This window comes from Apus apus, chromosome 21, assembly GCF_020740795.1.
Source record: "Apus apus isolate bApuApu2 chromosome 21, bApuApu2.pri.cur, whole genome shotgun sequence".
NCBI classification, from domain to species: Eukaryota; Metazoa; Chordata; class Aves; order Apodiformes; family Apodidae; genus Apus; species Apus apus.
In genome coordinates this window covers 3,679,236-3,700,617 of record NC_067302.1, presented here as the reverse complement: position 1 = coordinate 3,700,617, position 21,382 = coordinate 3,679,236, and the positions used below count along the sequence as shown (strand labels likewise).

Genomic DNA, 21,382 nt, shown 5'->3' with positions numbered 1-21,382 from the left:
ATCCTCAGCCTGAGCAGGAAGAGCCTGAAGGGACAGGGAGGGAAAGGAGATGGAGGGAAGGGTGCTGGGCACCCAACCCAGCTTCCCCATGCCAGGGGAAAGCTGCTGTCAAAACCAGCTGGGTCCCACAGGAGGGTTTGCCTGAGGTGATGCTGCTTCTTGCATGGTGGCTAAAAGAGGGTGATGTCTGTGCCCTGAGCTGCTCACAGCACCCTGGAAACCTTCTCTCGAGGTCCGAAGGGGATGAGCTGCAGCTCTCAATCCCACAGCAGCCCTTGAGGAGGTTTTGGTGCTGGGAACCTACAGCAAAAGGGAGCAGGGGCAACCCCCTGCAGAGTGACAGAATCTTGGAGCCATTCCGGTTGGAAAAGACCTTTCAGATCATCAAGTCCGACCAGAACCCAACTCTACCAAGCATTAACCAACTCAAACAAAAGCAGAGCTTAAACCATGTCCCTCAGCACCACATCTACACAGCTTTAAACCATCTCCAGGGATTGGTGACCCAACCACCTCCTTGGGCAGCCTGGGCCAGTGTTTCATTACCCTTTCAGTTAATAACATTTCTTCTCATCTCCAATCTAAACCTCCCCTGGTGCAACTAGAGCTCAGCCCAAGCTGAGCCTTGGCTCAGACCAGCCTCATCCCACAGCAGAAAGTCCAAAGTACCACAGACACCATGTCCTACAGCATATGTAAGGTCCCCTCTGTCCCTGCCTGATGACATTGCCCTGTCCCACCCAGAGAAATGCCCTCCCATCACCCTGAGCACTGCAATACTGCTCCATATGGCCCAGGAGTCAAGGTCAGGCTTAGTCAGAGCTCTGGCAGCACTCCCTGAATTCACAAGACCTCTCTCAAAGCAGGGAGGAAAGAACATTTTAATAACATCTTCATCAACCACTTCAAAAGAACACTTATGATGAAGGAAAGGAGGAGAAGCCTTCACACACTTCCCTGCTCCAGGCCAGATCTGGGAGATGACTACACCTCCCAGCCTGGCTCCTACTGCAGGGACTTTCACAGAATCCCAGACTGGTTTGGGTTGGAAGGGACCTTAAAGATCATCCGGTTCCAACCCCTGCATGGGCAGGGACACCTCCCACCAGCCCAGGTTGCTCCAAGCCCCATCCAACCTGCCCTTCAACACTGCCAGGGATGGGGCAGCCACAGCTTCCCTGGCCAACCTGGGCCAGGCTCTCACCACCCTCACACCCAAGAATTTCCTCCTCATGTCCAACCTCCACCTCCCCTCTGCCAGTTTTCATCCATCCCCCTTGTCCTCTCACTCCAAGTCCTTGTAGATCTTAAACTTCATACAGATCCATCCTCCTGGAAGTCCACCTGCCACGCTGCGTTTACTGCAATCAACAAAAACCAGGGTCTTAAATCATTCCTTTAAGTGTTGAGATGTTCAGGAGCTGGAGCTGTAAGAGCTCTGTGGCCCTGAGAAATACTGGTGTTAGGAGGGGCTAGAGAAGAAATACAAGTTTAAATGTATTTATATCTATAAAATATACATTATGCCAACGCTGGCTCTGGGGACCAGCACTATGAGGTCCCACAAGCCCCCAGTGCCACCACAAGCCAGTCCCTGCAACTGGGATTGCCATGAGCCAGCACATCCTCCCCCAGCTGCCAGCTGGACTGGGCTGGGGTTAATGTTCCCTCCTTTCCCAGGAGGAAAAGAAACATGAAGGAGGAGGGAAGAAAACCCTCTTCCCACACTGGCTTGGCTTGATTTGGTGCCGGGTGAGCGGGGAGGAAGGAGGGATGGAGGAGCCAGCCTGGCAGGGAGGGCTCAGCACCTCCAGGGTTAAGTAGGATGCTCCTGAGGCTTCATCCCAGCTTCCCACGCATGGGAGAGTTGCAGGAAAGCCAGGCTGCTCCCAGGAAGATGCCTGCTCGCTGAGAGGAGGCAGGAGAAACCAGAGGGGTTACAGAAACCCCCCCATCCTGCCAGGCCTCCCCAGTTTATCAGAGCAGCAGCCCCGAGAGAGAAATCACACCATGATTATTCACCAGGGATTCAGCAGCTCTTCCAGCCCCTGGGTGAATTATTCTTTTTTCTGCAAGGAGGCAGAGGAGGGGTTAGCTTGGGTGTGGGGGTGTTGAAGCCCCCTTGGGTGATGCTTGCTGGACCCATGGGTGCTTGTTTGGGATGGGGGGGGGGGGGGGTGGCTTGGGTGGGGAGAGTGCTGGAAAAGCCCTGGGAGGAGGCAGGGGGCTGGGAAGGAGGCAGTGAGGGGAGCAGGCATGCTCAGAAGGGCTGCCCTTCTGAAGGACACTGCAGACAGCAAGGGCTGGAGGACACACACGTGGCTCAGCAGGACCAGGGCCCCTCCAAAGGCCACTTTAACCCTTCAGGACACCAGGCTGGCAGGTTCCAGGTGGGCCATACGGGGGGGGGGGGGCAGCCCCTCATGGTCACCAAACCCACCAAGCCAGCAGGGAGGGATGCAGGAGGGTGCAGACACCTTCCCACGCTCCCCGGGGGCCCATGGAGAGCCCTGACAACATGGGTGCTTTGCTGGATGAGCCACAAAGTCACCACCGTGTCACCAGCCACGGGGACAAGACATTTGCAAAGCCGTTACTCAGCACCAGCCCTTGGTTTTTTTCTCAGCTTAGAAGGAACCTCCTGGCAGGGGGGAGGGCTGGGCCAGGCTCTAGGGTCTGCAAAGCACCAAGACCACCCTGAACTGGCCTTCACACTCTGTATTTTGGGGTGAAAGAGGGCGGAGGACGTGGGGCTAAGCCCCTGGCAGGGTTAAATCCCTGGGAGAATGGCAACAAAGGGACAGAATATTTTGCAGCTGGCCCCCAGGGGAAAATCCAATCTCAGGCTCTTGGATTTTGGCTGCAGCTTCTCTCCATTTCTCCTCTTTCCTCCCAAAAAAGGCCTTGGATTTCTCTCTTCCCCCACCCACCCATCGGCCGCTGCTGCAGTTGCCCAAAGATCAGCCAAGCTTTGCTGATTGCTGGTGGCCTCCAGCACAAGCCCAGTGGGATTTTCTGGTGGCTGCTGGGAGTGTGTCTCTGTCCTGCTGTGGAACCTTCCTTGGAAAATGGAGCAGGATCCATTGAGCTGCCTGCAAAGACAGGGCACGGAGAGAGAGCTGCCTGTGCCCGGCACCAGCGCCGAGACCCGTTGTAATGGGGGAGTCTCAAGGGAAGGGGATGAAAATTGAACTTGCCAGAATGGAATTAAAGAGCTGGTGATTTACACCTAAAAATAGAGCGAGGCCACAGCTCATGTCACCCTGCACGGGGAGGAGGGAAAACCACGATACTTAAATTACATCCATCGCGTCTCGTGAGCTCCGACGTCCCCGGTTACCCTGAACTTCCAGCCCTACCAGCTCCAACCCCACTGGATCCAGCAGCTCCACCAGGATGGCTCCTGCAGGGCCCTTTAGCAGGTTTGGCTTTGCCAAATCCTCTTCTGCTTCACCAGGGAGCTGGGTTTTAACCCAGGTCCGTGTCTCCTGAGTGTTCTCCTGCTCTTTGGGCTGGTTGCAGGAGTTGAAGAGGAAATTCTTGGGTGTGAGGGTGGGGAGAGCCTGGCCCAGGTTGCCCAGGGAAGCTGTGGCTGCCCCATCCCTGGCAGTGTTGAAGGGCAGGTTGGATGGGGCTTGGAGCAACCTGGGCTGGTGGGAGGTGTCCCTGCCCATGCAGGGGGGTTGGATCTAGATGATCTTTAAGGTCCTTCCAACCCAACCCATTCCATGGTTCTATGAATTTGGGTGGGTTGGGACAACCTTTAAAAGCATCATCCAATGGCCTCAATGCTCAGAATGGAAAAGCTTGGATTCCCACCCCTCCCCAGGATGACATTTCCTGGCAAGAAGTGGGCTGCTTTGTTTATTTTATTTTTAAAGATAAAGGTACAGAAAGAGCTCCTAAGCAGCACAACTTCCTCCAGATCAAACCAAATGTTTCATTCAAGCCTCATTATTTTCTTGTCGCTAATTACGAAGAAAAGCCAAGAAGCAGGAAGGCAATTAATTGATACTGCTTTTTGTGTGACTCACTGAGTTAATGAAGACACCACCCGGGGGCCACACAGCTGGCACCCCCCTGAACCTCACCCTGGGCTTGGGCTGCAAAGCAAGCACAGGGAGAGAAGGGAAAAGCAAAACACCCAGCCCTCATTTTTGGGGATCACTCTCCTGCACCTCAGAAGGGGAGGGGGCTGTGACCAGCCTGATGCACAGGACTGGGCTTAAAATCCACCAGCATCCAGCCCCCAGACACTTCCAGTCTGCACACAGTGAGGAGTGGAACCATTTTGTCTGGTTTAAGCAGGGCACATCCACACAGGATGCAAGTGGGGAGGGGGAAAAAGGCCCCATCCCACCATCCCCGTCCCACCAAGGTCTCTCCACCCTGACAGAAGGTGCCAAGCACAGCCTGGCTCTCATTGTGCCCAACTCCCAGCCCTCAGCTGGATTGCCCAAAGTGCCCCTAGAAGTCACGTTGCTGCCACCAACAGCCATTAAGACCCGTTGCTAATTGCCAAAGGTACAGATTTGATTTTCCTGTCGTGTGACCTTACTGTGCCCCTCGCCTCCAGCCCTTGCTCCAACAGCTGGGTTCCACCTGGCAGCTGCTGAATTGCCCCTTGTTTCCTCTCTCTTTCCCCCAAACTGCAAACAAATGGCAAGTTTCCTGAGATAGGAGCCCGAGAGGTGCCTGGTACAGCCTCCAGCTCAACTCCATCTCCTGTACTCAGCCCTAACACCCACGGGGAGGCAAGTGTTGCATGTGAAGGTGACCTGCCATCACCCTGCCTGCTCTGCAGGAGATAAGAACAGCCTTGATAGCATCGGGCCAGCCCATGAGTGAGTCAAAACCTGAGAGCTGCAGAACAAAAAGCAAACACTGTCAGGTACCAGCGTGCAACAGCCTCGCTGCAGCTTAGCATCCCAGGCTGGTTTGGGTGGGAAGGGACCTTAAAGATCATCTAGATCCAACTCCCCTGCATGTGCAGGGACACCTCCCACCAGCCCAGGTTGCTCCAAGCCCCATCCAACCTGCCCTTCAACACTGCCAGGGATGGGGCAGCCTGGGCCAGGGTCTCACCACCCTCACACTCCATAATCTCCTCCTCATGTCCAACCTCCATCTCCCCTCTGCCAGCTTCAATCCATCCCCCCTTGTCCTCTCACTCCATGCTCTTATAAAAAGTCCCTCCTTGCAGACCTTGCAAGGACTCATGCAAACCAGCTTGGTCAAGCCCTCAAAGAACAGCCCGTTAGCAAAAGTGGTCAGTCCTGCTAACGCAGCATCACGGAGTCAGGGAAGAGCCCTCCCTCCCTGGGAAGGACAGACAGCTTCTCCACATCTCCGCTGCCCGGAGGGGCTGGCAGGGGGGTTGCAGCAGGGCTGCAATGTCAGACAGTTTCCCAGTTGCACCATCCTTCCCAGGAGCAGTTTGTAACCAGTTCCCACTGGTGGGCCCCAAAAAAATCCTCTGATGGGAAGGGGGGTGAGTCTGGTCACCCTGCAGCCCCCAGGCAGCTGGAGAAAGCAGACATGCACCAGCCCTTCCCACATCTCCCTGGTCCCTGGCCAACTCTGGGGAGCAAAGTCCATACCCCAGAAGAGGACAAACAGGGAATGAGCTGCAGCCAGAGCCTTCCTCCTCAGGAGGATGCTGAGAGCTGCCCATGCCCCGGGCACACAGGGGATGGATGCCAGGGCACCAGTGAGGAGGGATGCTGGTCTAGTGCTCTGCAAGGTCAAGGGGCTGAGGAGAAGGACAGCTCAGAGCTGGTCTTGGGGACACGGTTGGGCTGTTTCATGCCCAGAGCCTTTTCAAGGAGCAGACACTTAGAGCCAGTTCATGCATTTTAGCTGCTGGGATGAGCAATGCTGGTGGGGACTGGTGATAATGGGAATGGGCCCAGCGTGCTGTTGAACCAGCCATTTTGGCAGGGGAGGGTGAGCAGGTGGGTACCACTGCTCCCCACCCTGCACCCACCACCAGCACCACCCAGCTGGGAGGAGAGAGGGGGAGGAGCTGAGCCCACAGGTCCCTGCAACAGCCACGGCAGGGCAAGGACAAAACCTCTTCTGATAACTCAATGCCTGCAGCAACATCATGTAGGAATGTGCCTTAAATGATGCCAGGGCTTTGTCCTCCCCTGGGAGCTCTTGCTCAGCCCCTCCAGGGGCTGGTACCTCCACCAAGGGCTGTACCAGGCCTGGCAGGCACTGCCTGGCTCCCAAGGGATGCTGAGGTTCCAACCTTCACGCCCTGCTGAAGCAGCCCCCTCCCAGCCACGGGCTAAGAAATACCCAAGGATGATGAAGGCACGAGCTGGAAATCACAAGGTTGTTCCTGACGTGCAGGGCTGGATTGGGAGATGCAGAAAAGTCCCCAGAAGAGGAGCAGCCTGGGGAACACAACCAAAGCATCACTGCATCCTGCACCAGCTGGAGTCACCAGCCGCATGCAGATGAGCCCAGCTCCCCACTGCCCTGACAACATCCCCCCACACACAAACCCCCCCCAAAAGCAAAACGCTCCCCTTGGCAAAGGAAAAAAAAGCTCTTTTTCTCTGCTGGAAGGTGGCAGGGGAGGAGGATGCTGTGCTGCAGCCCGGGGAGCTGCAGGTGTGCTGGGAGCTGATGGCAGCTCTGCAGTGCTGCCCAGCGCGAGGGGGACCTGGACAGCCCGGGCAAGGGGAGCCCTGAATCATCCACAGGCACCCTGGCTATCAGCCTGCCAGGATGGGCGGACCCCCCCTTGCAGAAAGCTGCTGTATACACTTACAAACAAGCTGTTTACACAGAGCAAGAGAACTCCCAACGATAAGGAGAGATGTGCTCCGTGGGGCCCAAGCCAGGCGCAGCGCGGGCTCGCTCCGCCAGCTCAATGCTGGGGGCAGGAGCTGCTCCTTTTCTCCCCTCCAAAGGGGTTTTATCCCTCTCTATTCCCAAGCAGCCAGCACAGGACAGGCCAGGGAAGCTCTCTGAGATCTCTGCACGCTCCAACACCCAGTGTTCCCTGCAGCTCTGCAAACCAGGCAGCAAACAGCCACACCACCCACCGCACCGCTCTGCAGACAAACAGCCAGCAGCAATTCCCCCCCAGTTCAACTTGCTGCCCTGGCCCAGAAGGTCTGGTCAGCCAAGCGAGCCAGCGACAGCCTGAGAGCTCTCTCACCCTCCCCCTTCCAGCTCTAACAATTACACTAATTAATTAAGATCAACCCAAACCCAACAGTTGGCTCTGCAGTGCTGCGTGGAGCAGCCTGCAGCAAACGCTCCTTGCGGCGCTGGTGTGGACGGCAGAGGGGAGGGGACTCATCCTGCTCCCCAGCTCGTGCTTGTTCTCGAAAGCCCCACTCCAACTTGTGCTTTCTTTCCCCTTAAGCTTAGGTTTAAGTCAAGTTTAGCTTTAAGAACCAGCCCGGCCAGGGTTCCAGCCCAACCAGCACCTCCCTGCAGAGCTGGCCTTGCCCTGGAGCACCCAAGAGTCCAGGAAACCCTCCCTAAAACAGGCAGGGAAGTGCCAGTTGCAGCTGCCCTCACAGGCAGGGCAGGGCAGGCAGGAGGGATCACTGCCTCCCTGACTCACCCCCTTCTGATTCAACTGGTGACTCCCAGGCAAGCCTGAAAAAGCCCATTCTCTTTGCTCCTCCACGTAATTCACAGCAGGACCCCTGCACCATCCCACACACAACACTGCTGAACACACCAGGGAGGACAGGGAGGATGGCATCAGTTGTCCAGGCACAGCAGGAACACACCAGGACAGCAACCCATGGACAGAGGCATTTACAAGAAACACCTGAAAACTCCTCCTTTCTTTTTCTGAGAGCAGGGAGAAGCGAAGCAGCCAAGGCATGTATCCTCATTTCACCTCCAAAGCACTCCCAAGAAATTAACAGATCAATTGGGAGTCTTTTACAGAGCTGGTATTAATTTCCTTTCAGCTGTAAAAAGGCAATGAGAGAGAACAAGAAAAAAAAACACCAAACCCAACAAAACATTAAATGGACTTGCCCAAGTCCCCAGGTGAATGGTGTTAGAGCTGGAGTGAGAACCCAGCAGTTCCTCATTTCCACTCCTGTGTTGAGATAATGCTTCTCCTTCCAATCAGGAGAAAAGTCAAGGACACTCTTCAAGAAAAGCAGATCTCAGGACAGACCTAATTGTTCTTAAAGACTGAGAAACCTGTGGAGCTCTGGCCTGTCACCCAACAGGTGCAGCATTTTCAACAGGGAGGATTCCAATTGGACTCCAGAAGAAAAGATGCTTACCCTGAGAACAGTCAGACGCTGGGATCATCTCCCAAGGCAAGTGGGGGATTTCCTCACCTTGGACAGTTTTGGGACACAGCTGCACAGGGTGCTGGGCCACCTCGTTGAAACTGTGTTATTGCCTAGAAAGATTGGAGAGATGATCTTTGATGTCCCTTCCAACCTGGCATTCCATGAGCCTATGAAAACACGGAGCCAACAGAAGGTGCTGCTGGAGCAAGGAGTGATGACTTGGGAAGCTTCAAGGCTTGGTTCCATCCCACCTGGAAGGAACCTCTCCCAGACCCAGCTGTGAGCAGAGCAGCAATCCTCCACCTCTCTCCAGAGCTGCCCCATGATCAGGTGCTGCAAACCTCAACGTCCTCCTCTGGAGGAGCTTTGAGGGTTTGGCTCTACATGCCAAGCTGGCTATAAAAGGTGTCTGGTGACTTCAGGGTACTCCAGTAACCCTGATCTCCACTGACTGGGTGACTACATTCCTCTAAGGGATACAAGGCCACTCCCAAACCACAGGCTGAGATTAGCAAACCTGTTTAAGGCCTTCAGGCTCCACATGCAGTTTTTCTAAGGTGGGAACACGTGAACCTTTACCAGCAGCTGGGATTCAGCCAGCAGGAGCTGGGCACACTGGTACGGGGACAGACTGCCATGCAAGCTTCTGCTGCTGTTGCTCCAAGACCCATTTGGACTCTTCTCCACCATCTCTGGATGGGTGCATCCCACAGCCAAACCAGCAAGGCTGGGCTCTTCCTGCCAACTGAGTTTTCTGCAGGGTAACAACATCTTCATCTGGGTTTGAAAAGCGTCAGGACCATGAGAGCAGCTGGACTTGAGCATTTTGAGGAGACCTGATATAAGAAGGTCTAGAAAAACTGCTCGTGGTTCAGGGAAGGGGCTAAATACAATGGCCAACCAGCCACACTCTCCCCAGATGGCTCCAGAGGCTGCAAGGAACACTGGATGCCATGGATTGCTGGGCTAGGAGGGGTCAGCACAGCAGGTCTGCCTCCAGCTGGGGGATTTCTGCACCCCCCTGAATCACTCGCTGCAGGGAGCAGAGCTAAAGCTCCTGCTCTTTAATGCAGAGATTGAGCAGCTCTGGAACAGGAAGCACTGGAGACGTGAAGAGGTGGTACCTGCTCACCCCAAATAAGGCTGTGGTGGCTCTCCCAGCTCCTTGCCCTCAACCACATGGTGCAGCATTTAGAAGGTGGCTCCTGGTGGCCCTGGGAGCCTGGGGAGGAGTAAAACCTGAGCCAGGCCAAGGTGGCCATGGACAAACTCCCCAGGCAGGGCCATGCCAATCGCCCTTCCCAGGAAGGGCAGATTTCCTACCGGGAACACGGGCAGGAAAGACAAACAAAAGCTTTTCAGGAAATAACCTGTTGGTCTCCACTCGGGACTGGAGGGAGGAGGTAACTGCAATTAGCACTGATTACTACCGGGCTTTGCAAGGCCAGACAAAGCAGCAGCACTCACAGCACACGCCAGCAGCGGGTCGAGAGCCAAAGGTGAGCACCCTGTCCCCCTCACCTCTTCCCCAGCTTTTGGCAGGAGCTGCCAGCTTGTGGAAACATCTTTGGATGAGCCCAACCTGGTGACACTTGGGGGGCTGGAGAGCTGTCCCCATCAGACTCCATTTCAGCCCTCCAGTCCTCCCCTTCCCCAGCCATTTCACACCCAGCCAAGCTAACAGAAGTGCTCTGGGAAGCAGATGCTCTCTGCTCCATGCAGCACTTCACAGACAGGAGAAGAGCCCACACGTTGCAAAATGCAGCCCCCAGGGACTGAGGCTGCCGTGGGAAAAGCACTCCCAAGGGAAACTGAGGCACTGGCAGGGCTGGATCCACCTGCTCTTCTCTTGTAAAGACCTGTGAATGCTCGAGTCTGGGCTCAGTTCCACCAGGTGGGGGGTTAGATATTAGAAAAAACTTCACTGAAAGGGTGATGAAACACTGGCCCAGGCTGCCCAGGGGGGTGGCTGGATCCCTATCCCAGGAGGTGGTTGGATCCCCATCTCAGGAGGTGTTGGAGAGACGTGTAGATGTGATGCTGAGGGAGATGGTTGACACACTGCACTTGGTAGAGTTGGGTTAATGGTTGGTAGAATTGGGTTCTGGTTGATCTGAAAGGTCTTTACCAACCAGAAGGGTTCTGTGATCCTGTGAGTTTGTGCCTGTGGCATTTGTGCTGCTCACATTTCCAGCAGCAGGGTGAGAAGCTGCCTCCTCTCCAAACACATCATGAAGATTCAGCGTGTCGTGACTCCGCAAGGCAGGGTAATGCCAAGCACTGAAAAAACTCCAACAAACCTGCTGCAAAAAGGAGCCTGCTTCTGCAAACGTGCCTCTGCAGGCTTGGGAGAGAGAGAGAGGGGAATTATTTCCCTACCAGCACTCTCTATCAAGTGGAATTTAAGAGCTGTCCCTCGGGGTTGATTTTATTACGACTTTCTGGAGACAAAGGCCATTGATGCTGTGACGTTTATGAGTCACTCCTGGGCAACCCAAGGAAAGGCATTTGTTCTCTTCTGATTACAAAAAGTACTCTGCATTCTCCAACTTTCCACTCAGGGATCTCCAGACATCACCCCAACTTCAAACGAGCCTTTTGGTCACTTCTGTCCCCATCAAATCCATCCTGTGCGTGGGTCAAGCTGGCTTGGGAAGGAACCTGAAGCCATGGGGTGATGTACCATCAAAGATGACACAACACCAAAGGTGATACAACACCAAATCTGTTCTCATTGCTCCACTCCAAGCCAGGATCAATCTTTGTTCTTGCCTTTTCTGAGAAACTCACAGCAGTCTGTGTGTGCACACCTGCCCGCAGAGCTTTGAGTTTCATTTCTTCCTTCCCAAGCAGCAACATGAGTGTTCTACTGCCCAAAGAAAGAGCAGCAGAAGAAAACATGACAAGACAGCCATCCCTCAATTAACACACAACTGGAAGACGATGGGAAATTAGAGACATAAGCAAGATCTCAAACACCATGTAGAACAGATGGTGATTGTACAACTGGCCTAAGGCGATGTATTGGCCGGCGCAGAGAGGACCAAGCATCAATAGTTGGTCCAAGTCAAACCATCACCACAACTTCCTAGCTCCTCTGCTGCTCCCTTTGAAGCTGGCCAGCCCAGACTTCACAACACTGAGGCTGTGATCAAAGCTCCAGCAGCAGCTTTGAGCCCTGAGGGGTGAGAAGAAACCACGGGCGCCGCAGGTAGCCCAGCAGAGCCAGGGGAGAGATGAACCCAGCTCCCTCTGCTCAGCCAGCCTGTGTTTTCACAGAGTATTCCAGGTGGATTTCGGTTTTTATTTGAACAAATTAAGCCTTGGGGACCCGAAAGAGTAAGAATAAAAAGGATTTAAATGTTTACGAGGCAGCTGCAGTAATTCAGCTGCATGATTGCTTGCTTTGGAAGTACCCGCAGCTCCAACGATGCTCTAGGAAAGGACCAAGTCCTGCACGACCCTGGGACAGGTTTTACCTCCCCCATCATCTCCACAGTCTACAGCCACAACCCAGGACTTGCAAGAGAGAAAAGGGAAAGGATTATGTTAATGAAATGCTCTTTTGCAAGCCTAATGAGCTTCTGGTTTAACAAGAGCCATCGAGATGTTTGTCTCTCTTCTGGCTCCCTTCCCTTGGTGCCACAGGCTTACCCAAACAACAACCCTCTTCCCTTCCCTCCACCACCTCCTGGTTTCCCCTTCTCCCACCTGTAATTCTCAACCCCCACAGGACTCTCTTTAGCCACACTAATTGCAGGGCAAACCTCCTCATTTTTCACCTCACTAATTCTCAAAGGGACTCCAGCCCCTCTGGGTGTCCTGGAGGAGCCACACTTGAGTGCCTGGGCTATTTGGGATGGAGGACATGACCCAAAAAGGCCAAATATCAGCACGTTCTGCTCCTACCCCACAAACCACCCCAGCTCTGTTGGAGGTCTCAGGGAAGGTGAGAAGGCTTTATGGTGTGTCCCAGAAAGCCAAACCAGCACCTGTCTGGGCTCTGGGCATTGCAGGACTCAGCAAGTCGACACCCACATCCCAAATTCCACCCACAGACTGTCCAGGAAACCAGCCCATCCCTGACTTCCAGCACCGGGTGTCCAAACCTTCCTTAATAAATGGGATGAAACAAAAGCTTCAATTTCTGAGTGGCCTCAAGGTCCAGAGAGCAGAACTGGGCACTGCTGCAGGTGGCAGGGTCACTGTGGGGGGCAAAGTTGCAAACTGAGGGTAATTCTGCTTTAATGGCCATGGGCCTCACCAGGGAGGTATGGGCTGTCACGACAGACAGGTCCAGCTTTTCTCACTCCATCACCATCCTGTATTTCCCAGCATGAACTTTTCACTCTTCCAGCCCTAATTAACCTAATGGCTTCTTTCTCAGATCCAAGGAGGGAACAGTTTGGATGTTTTTTTCCTCAGACACCAGGAACGGGTAGGCCAGGGAGGTAAAAAAAAATGCTTTGGCTGTTCTTTCTGAGATGGTAAAGCAGAGAGAAAGGGAAACCACAGCTTGTTTTTGGCTCATTCCTCCACAAGGAAGCAGGAATGCAACAAGTCTGCATTTGGAGAAGGTGTTGAAATTCATTATCATGACAATTTACACTTTTGCAGCCCCGGCTGCATCAGGATTTCAAAATCCTTTCCTGAGAGCTCTTCATCAAGCCTTAACTCTCCTACAGAACAGCCACCAGCTCATGGATCCAGAAGGGGGAATGGTCTGGGGTGCCCTCAGCCCACCCACCACCTCGATGTCTGCAGCTCACATGTCAAATGAGCTGGGACAGGTTTTAAGATAAACGTTGTTCCCTCTGACTCAGCCAGGGAATCCTCAACCAGTCCCAGATGAAAGGGCCCAGGAAAGCTCTGGCAGCTTTTCCCACCAGCCAAGCTTTGCTGATGGCTGTCCCTGGAGAAGCCAGGCTGACACAGCCCTGCGTGGCACCCAGGAGAAGCCAACCTCGTGGTGGCAGGAGGGGACCAGAGACAACCCCCAGCACACTCATCCCGTACTTCCAACACGATGACGAAGGCTGGGGTGACATGTTTCTTTGCTGTCCCCTCTCCAAGCCTTGCAGGTGGCCCTGGTGTCCTCAGGCTGGAGGCTTTGCTCTGGGCTGTTTCTGCTATGTCTGGCAAGAAACAGGTCTCAGGAATTTGGTCTCAAGATCCAGCTCCTGCATCCTGTGCCACCACCACAAGAGGTTTCCTACCCTGCTCGTCACCCTCGCCCAAACAAATCCTCAAGTCCCTCGACTCACAGGTCTCTCTGACACCTCTGGGGTGGCTCCTCCGAGCGCCCTGGTTTCAGGGGAGGGACGTGGGCTGCTAAAAGCATTTGAAAAGCACCCAGGTGTTTCAGCACCCAAATCTCAATGCCAACGTGCAGCTGCCAGCCTCTAAAAATCTTTATCTGGCAACTCTGAAACCGTCCCTTGCTCCTTGGAGCGCGGGGGCCACCCTGTTGTGTCCAGAGGCTCCACAACCCCACTTGCATCTGTCACGTTTTGCTCCTCTCTTCCCAGCTCCTATCACCAGCCTGCAGGCAGCAGGAAATTCCCTAATCTTGTTCCTCCCCAGACACCAGCAGCGATGGGGACGGGCGGCGGGGGCCAAAGGCAAGAGCTGCCACCGGAGCCTGGCGCTGGGATGCCCCGTGCCTGGTCATCCTGTGTCAACAAACAACACCCCCCCCAAAAAAAAAAACAAACCAACAGCAGCAGCGTGTCCCCACACAACACACCACTCCCTGTGGCTTCGGGTTCCCTTCCTGCTCACTTAGCACAGACTCTTCCCCCCCCAGCTGGCTTTACACCAGCCCAAGCAGCACACAGGTGCTGGTTTTTCTGCAAGGGCACTGGCTGCTGTCAGACAGTCTGGAGGGGGGGGGGACACCCCCAGACACCAACCCTGACCCAGACAGATGAAAAAGCTGAGTGCTGGGAAGGGGGAAGAAGAGACAGAGCAATGACTCAGTGATGGCTACAGGCTCCAGCCCTGAGCGGAGCATGGGATCAGGCAGGGAGCTGGTGTCTACTGGGCATCAGAGAGCTCAGCTGTGGGGCAGTGCCTTGCAGGGACCCTCCCCAGCCATCTCCGTGGGAAATCAAGTCCCTGCTAAGCACCTGAGATGCAGGGAGGGGTGGCTGGGATACTCCAAGGAGCTTGGGAAGGTCTCAGATGCTGTTGAGCAGTTTGGTACAGACAGTCCCACAGACAGACAGCAGGGCATGGGTCACAGAAACACAGAATTCCCTTGGCTCTCCAGCCAAGACCTTCAAGATCACCGAGTAAAACCATTAACCCAACACTGACAAGTCCTTACCTAAACCATATCCCTCAGTACTGTGTCTAAACAAATCTTAAATCCATCCAGGGATGGTGACTCCACCACTGCCCTGGGCAGCCTCGGCCTGACAACCCTTTGGTGAAGAAATTCTTCCCAACATCCAAACTAAACCTCCCCATGGCAACTTGAGGCCATTCCCTCTTGTCCTATCCCTTGTTCCTTGGAGAAGAGACTGATCTGGCTCCAACCTCCTCTCAGGCAGCTGTAGAATGAAAGGTCTCCCCTCAGCCTCCTTTTCTCCAGGCTGGACACCCCCAGCTTCTCCTTGGAAGACTTGTGCTCCAGACCCTTCTCTGGACACACTCACTAGCTCAGTCCTTTCTGCAGTAGGAGACCCAAAACCGAACACAGCAAGATCACCTCCCTGCTCCTGCTGGCCACACTATTCCTCAGTTGAAGGCAGCTCCCAGTACTGGGTGGAAATACGACTGCTGTGCTTTGCTGCTCCAGAAAGCAGGGCTGGGATGTGCTTTGGAGACACGGGTGACCCCAGCTCTTCTCCAAGGTGGGTAAATAAAGCTCTGACCACCAGGCCCTGGCCCATGTCTGCACAGCCAGCAAAGGGCCTGCCAACCACACTCGGGTATTTACATTCCTGACTCACTCCCTCCCTTTGCCCTGGAATGGAAACGTATTTACAGTAGAACCTGAATTCCCCTCGACGTCTCCTGAAGCTCCGTGAACCAAAAGGTCAGTCCTCAGAGACAGGAAACTCCCCAGCCCTTCCCTACAACTCCTTGGGCACAGCATGAAGGAAATCCTTACAACATCCTTACAAAACCTTGGAGATGGGCACGGAGGGCTTCTGATTTGGATGTCTGGTGAAGGCCTGACCTTCTGCAGCAATGCAACAAGTTGAGACAAAAGCTGCTTCCAACCCTCAGCAGCAAAGGCTTCTCTACTTTTCCAGCCAAAGTCAAACCATCACCAGGTGTGGTCTGCATGGTGCTGGTGGGGCTTTGGGAAGGTGTGGCTGTAGCTGCCCCTCACCCCTTCTTCTCCTACACAGTCTTAAAATACCACCTGAGTATTAAGTAAAGCAGCCAGCACCTGTCTTCCCCTTCTCTGTGGGGATTAGCCAAGCAGGAACAGCCCATGGCTGCAGGATGCACTGGGGTGACATGTCCTTCTGACCCAGAAAGGGTCAGAATCACCCCTGTCAAGTGGTGAATCTTCCAGGAACCAACCTCCTCTGAGTCATTTTACAAACCCTGCACCAAGAGGGGAAGGGCTCAGCTCACACTTTCGATTCCCCCAGCAAACTCAGTCAGTGCTGCTGGAGAGAGGATCAATCACCTCAGAGGGACACATTTAAGCCTGAAGTGTCTGAGGTGAAACCGAGCGACAGGACAAGGGTCAGGTTGCATCTCCTGGCCCAGAGTAAAGCCCTGGATGCACGTCTGAGCTCCTCTGCGTGGTCACCCAGATGACACCCAGAAATCATTCACGGGGTTGGAGACTCTCCCTTTGGCACCAGATGACACCCAGAAATCATTCACGGGGTTGGAGATTCTCCCTTTGGCAGCAACACGTGGCTCAACCACCAGCCCCAACCCAGCAAAGGGGCATCCTGGGCTGGAGGAGGAGCCAGGGAAGGGAAGTCAGGAGGTGCCAAGCTGTGAGGCAAAGCCTACGCTGCAGGAATTCCCTCTCTTGGAGAAAAGATGTTTGTCCTCTGCACCTCGGGGGTTTGCAGGGTCACCCCGATGCATCAGTAAGTGCACACTAACAGGAGAGGGGGAGAGAGGAAGTGTTGGAGGTTCCTGCTCTGCTCATCATTCCCTTTCCCCTTTACATGGAAGCAGGATGCTCCAGACCCCGCTGGGTTTAGGAAGCTGGAGCTGTGTGTGTCTCATCCTGCCATCAGGGGCTGAGCTGCACAGGCTGCACCTGCTTGTGTAAGAGCTATCTCTGGGTGGAAAAAAATACCCAGCACATTTTGCTGCTCTTGTACAATCTCCTCTGCTCCAGGGCGGGGCTGATGGGCTGGTTATTTAGACACTGAGCAGTGGGATACTTTTGCAGCTCGTGAACAGGGAGAGCCTGAATATTCAGCTGTACCAGCAACTTGGGAACTACAGACATGACCAAGCATCCTTATCCCCTCACTCTGGTGCAGCTTCAAAACCCCAGAGAGGAGGCCAAGGCCAAGGATGCCCCAGGCCCGCTCTGCTGTCCAAGCCCCTGTTGGAGGTGTAGGTACGATTTTGGCACAATCAGCATCCCCGGAGCTCTGCAGATCACCTGCCTTCCTCCAAGGACCCTTGCCAAACTTGCAAGGCAGCACCTCCCAAAATCCACCCCATGCAACGCGCAGCCTTGCATAACCCTCCTGGCGGCGGGGCTCAGCTCCCCGCCAGAAACCACCTTCCCTGCAGCACCAGCGAGCCCCGACTTCAGCAAGGGCAGCAGAAACAGCTTCGAGCAGTGACCCAGTGACTGAGGGTGCTGGTGGGAGGGGGACAAGCAGCAGGCAGCCACGTCCCCCCCGTGTCCCCCCAACCATCCAGCTCCCCGGGGAGCCCCTTCCCCTGCCCATTCTGGTGCTTTCCAGCGGCGGTTCCTCCAAGCCCGCCTGGAGCAGGGACGCAGGCCAGCGTTAGCCCCTCCTTTCTCCTCCAGCTTCCGCACAGATACTTCTGATTTCATCACTCTTTGCTCTCCGAGGCAGGAGGACTGCAAAGGCAGTGCAATAGCTCCGGACAGCTACCAGAGGTCACTTAACATGCACCCCGGGTGAGCCCTGGGAAGAAGATCTCGCTGCGTTGCCTCCGGGGGAGGCACCTTCTAATGAAACCTGCCTTCAATCAGGCAAAAAAGCTGGGAAGGGATAAATCCCATGGATCCCATCTGGTTCTGCTCTGCTCTGCTCTGCCTGCTTGCCTCCCAGACAGGCAGGAAGCCTCAGGACTGTAGTGTTTGCACTTCTGTGCCTACATGTAAATAAAACACCCAGGAGGGATTGGGAAAATGGGGCTTCACCTGCCCACGCACGCTCAGAGCAGGCTGGGAAGGGGATGAATTATTTTCAGGAAAAGCTGGGTAGGGAGGATCTGAGCTCCTGGGGGGGCTCTCAGACCCCTCCAGGCCAGGCCAGGGCACAGTTTCCAGCAGTCACCAGCTCAAACAAGCTCCCGAAGCAAGACTTCAATCAGCAAGCCAGAGCGCTCCATGAGGAGCGCTGCCCTCGGCGTTATTAAATCGCTGGTGGTAACTGAGGAGGAAAATGAAGGAGAGGCAGAGCTCCCCTCCCATCACTCACTCCACAGCAGGAAGAGGCAAACATTTCACCTGCCCCCCCTTGGCTTCATCACCACCAACGGGACCATGGCCAGGTTGACCTCAGCACTGCTGGAGGCCAGGGCGGGTATGCACGGAGCAGTTACATCCCAACACACATTTTGGGGTAATTTGGATGGTATTGATCCAGCTGCTGAAGTTTGGGAAACACTTGGCCAACAATGCTGCTTTCCCAGAGCGGGTCAACACAGTGGGTGACTTTTCCCAGCCCTATGGATGCTCCTTATCCGTAAGGCAGGAATCATCCGGACGCTTTGCAGCAGAGGCAGCTGCACACCCCGGGTTGCTGGGGAGGGGGAGGAAGGGGAGGCTGAAGCACTGGGAGATATATCTAAGTGACTTCTCCAAGGTTACAAAAGGGGTCTGTGGTTGAGAGAGGAAGCAAAGAAACAAACCAGATGCTTCCTGCTCGAGTGCCAGGGGGAGGAAAGCAAAGCTGGTCCAGGCAGGGGATGGGGAGCATCTTCAGCCCCACTCCTGGACAGGGAGAGGAGTAAAGCTGGGGGGCTGCTGCCCAACCTGCCAGGCCTACGGCAGGGCAGGGACCCAAGGTCGTGGGGAGAGCAGAGCCCACCCCTGCCCCAGGCTGCGTGGGGGGTTTGTACAGGATGCGCAGGGGAATTGGCCCCGGGATGCCTGGGGAGTCCCACCCTGGGACGCTCCAGGGGGCTCGTCCTTGGGATGCTGAGGGGATGCTCGGGGGGGATGCTCGGGAGTGCCTGTCCCACTCAGCTGGGGGGTCCTGCCCCGGGATCCTCAGGGGGTCCCTCCTGGGGATGCTCAGGACACCTGCCCCATGACGCCGGGGATCCCTCCCCGGGCTGTCAAGGGTCCTTCTCCGCCGCCCTTCCCGGGCCCCCGCCGCAACGCCGCCCACCTACCCAGCTTCATCAGGCAGGCCAGCAGGATCCAGAGGGAGATCTCGAAGGGGGTGCGGACATGCTCGTAGTCGATCCCCAGGACGGGGAAGGGTTTGCGGGGCTTGGCGTGCCCCTCCTCCGAGCCGTTCGCCGCTTGCTTGTTGAGCGGCTGGATCTCCTGGGCGGAGGCGGGGGGCGCGGGGGTGAAGCCCCCGATGGCAGCCCCCGGGAGCGGGGCCGGTTGTCCCAGCGGGCGGTCGGAGGCCTGCAAGCCCTGACCGGGCAGCAGCGGCCCCAGCAGCAGCAGGGCCCAGGGCAGGGCTCGCAGGGCCGCGGCGCCCATGGCGGCGGGGGGGCTCGGGGCGGGGGGCTCGGGGCGGGCGGCGGGGCCCGCCGGGCGGCGCGGGGCTGGAGCCGCCCCGCCGACAGCCGGAGCGGAGCTGGGGCGGCCGCGGAGCCCGGGGAACATCCCACCGGGCGGCCGGGGGAGGAGGCAGGGGCGGAGGCAGCGCCGGCGGCGGGAGGAGGAAGAGGAGGGCGGTGGGGCCGGGAGGATGGGGAGAGCGGGGAGGGTTGGGGGGCTGCGGGGAGTTGGGGGGGGGGGGGGCGACACGGGAGGGTAAGGGGGCTGGAGGTGGGGGCTGCTGGCAGAGAGGGGGGTTAAAGGGTCTGGACGTGGGGGGTGTGGAAGGATTGGGGGGCCCAGGGAGTGTGGGGGGGGAATAGGGGCTCAGGGAGGGTGGGGGGTGCGGAGACGGAGGGATAAGGGGTCCGGAGGGAGAAGAGGGTCGCTGGGAGGATTGGGGGTCCAGGGAGAGGAGGGAGGATAAGGGGTCCCGGGGACAGGGGAGTGGGTGCTGGAAGGGCGAGGGCAAAGGGGGTGCAGGGACATGGGGTGCGTAGGGAAGGGGTGCAGTGCAAAGGGGGGTAGGGGGTGCTAGTGGGAGAGGGGGTGCATGGCAAAGGGGGTGCTTGGAGGAGGGGGTGCGGTGCAAATGGGGGAGGGGGGTGTTGCTAGTGGAAGATGGGGTGTCATGCAGAGCTGGGGGTGCAGCACGGGAGTGGGAGCTGCTACTGGAAGATGGGGTGCCCTTCGGGGTGGGGTGCTGCTACGGAGTGGCGGGGGGGGGGGACAAGAAAGGAGGGGTGCTGGAGCTGGGGGTGCTGGGGCATGAGGGGTGCGGGGCAGAGGGGTGCAAGGAGTCAAGAGGGCAACAAATAGGGAAGGAAACAGGAACTGTGGCCCGGCCTGGCTGCTGGAGGTGCCTTGGAGTGAGGGCAGGACTACACCGTGCCCAGCAGCCTGGGGTGGCAGGGACACTGTGGGTGCACAGCCCAGGGGGGGCTGGCAGAGCAGCCACCTGCCTCTTGTGTGTTTGCTGCTTGGAGGGGGCAGCGTGGTCTGCTGAGCCCCAGCAGGGAGGCAGCGCTGCGGGGAGAGCCCCGGGGCGGTGGGACCTGTGAAGGGCCAGGCCTGGTGGGCACTGGCAGTGGTTCTGGACCAACACGGTGCTGTCAGCCCATCTGTGCTGCTTGTGCCCTTCGTCCCAGTCACCAGTGTAGTCTTGAGTCACCAGGAAATCTGATAAGGCTCTAATAAAACCACTCGAGTAGTGTGTGTGTGTGTAGGGGGGTGTTGCTGGGCACCGTGGGACTGGGCTCAGCCAACCTGATTTCTTGGCTCTGCTACCAACTTCCTGAGTGTCACGTGCCTGTGACCGGAGCCACCGACACCAGCGGGAATTTTGAAGTGATTTATTAACTCCACTTTAGGGGCAAACCCTCCCTTATTGGTGAAGATGCAGCCCCTCATCCTTGGGGGCACTCGGGAGCGGGGAAAACATGGGTGCCTTGAGGGGACACATGGAACTCCAGCTTTGGAGGTGACACTTGCTGGTTTGCACGAGTTATGTTCATGTTTGAAGGTGGCATCAGCACTCAGGAAATGTTTTCAGGGAACGCTGCCCTTCGTCCTCCTGGCAGGCAGGAGGTGGAAGCTGCCTGGTGGAAATCATCAACAACAATGTGACCCATCCATTAAAATGAATCATCAGCCCGAGCAGGAACCAACTAGGTGTGTCAAATCCTCTCTTCCTCTTGGTTTTGTTCCAGATAATCCAATTAATATGTTTTAACAATTAAGGAAGGAATCCTGAGTGTTTCTGGTTTGGAAAGGCATTAGTCAGATCTGAGTGAGAAGCCTGGTCCTGGGTGACAGGGAAGGTGTTGGGGAAGTGTTTGGGTTGAAGCAGGACCACGTGCTGGCAGCTGGCAGGCAGCTAGAGATGTGCTGAGGAGAAAACACCAGGGCTGGTGCTGCTTGACAGCTGTTCTGAGGAGCTCAAACTGGTGTGATGCTTCCTTGAAATAACTGGGTCAAGTTTTTCCATCTCCTGGATCAATCAGCCCCTGTGGTGGGAAGGAGTTGGGGTTGTTCAGCCTGGAGAAGAGAAGGCTCCAGGGAGACCTTAGAGCACCTTCCAGTGCCTGAAGGGGCTCCAGGAAAGCTGGGGAGGGGCTTGGGACAAGGGCAGGGAGGGAGAGGACAAGGGGGATGGATTAAAACTGGCAGAGGGGAGATGGAG

At 56.1% G+C, this 21,382-nt stretch overlaps 1 protein-coding gene and 1 long non-coding RNA gene across 2 annotated transcripts in view; one reads left to right on the top strand and one right to left on the bottom strand.

Moving 5' to 3' along the window:
• Window positions 1–19,173, bottom strand: part of SLC9A1 (solute carrier family 9 member A1) — a 31,163-nt gene extending 11,990 nt beyond the window's left edge. Inside the window, exon 1 of the mRNA XM_051637799.1 lies at window positions 18,819–19,173. Within this exon, the coding sequence (XP_051493759.1) occupies window positions 18,819–19,140 (322 nt within the window). The 5' untranslated portion in view covers window positions 19,141–19,173. The remainder of the gene's footprint in view (window positions 1–18,818) is intronic.
• LOC127393139 (uncharacterized) lies at window positions 2,287–3,238 on the top strand. The gene is made up of 2 exons (XR_007891396.1): window positions 2,287–2,390; window positions 2,902–3,238. It is a non-coding gene; the product is annotated as an uncharacterized LOC127393139 (long non-coding RNA).
• Window positions 19,174–21,382: the final 2,209 nt, after the last annotated feature.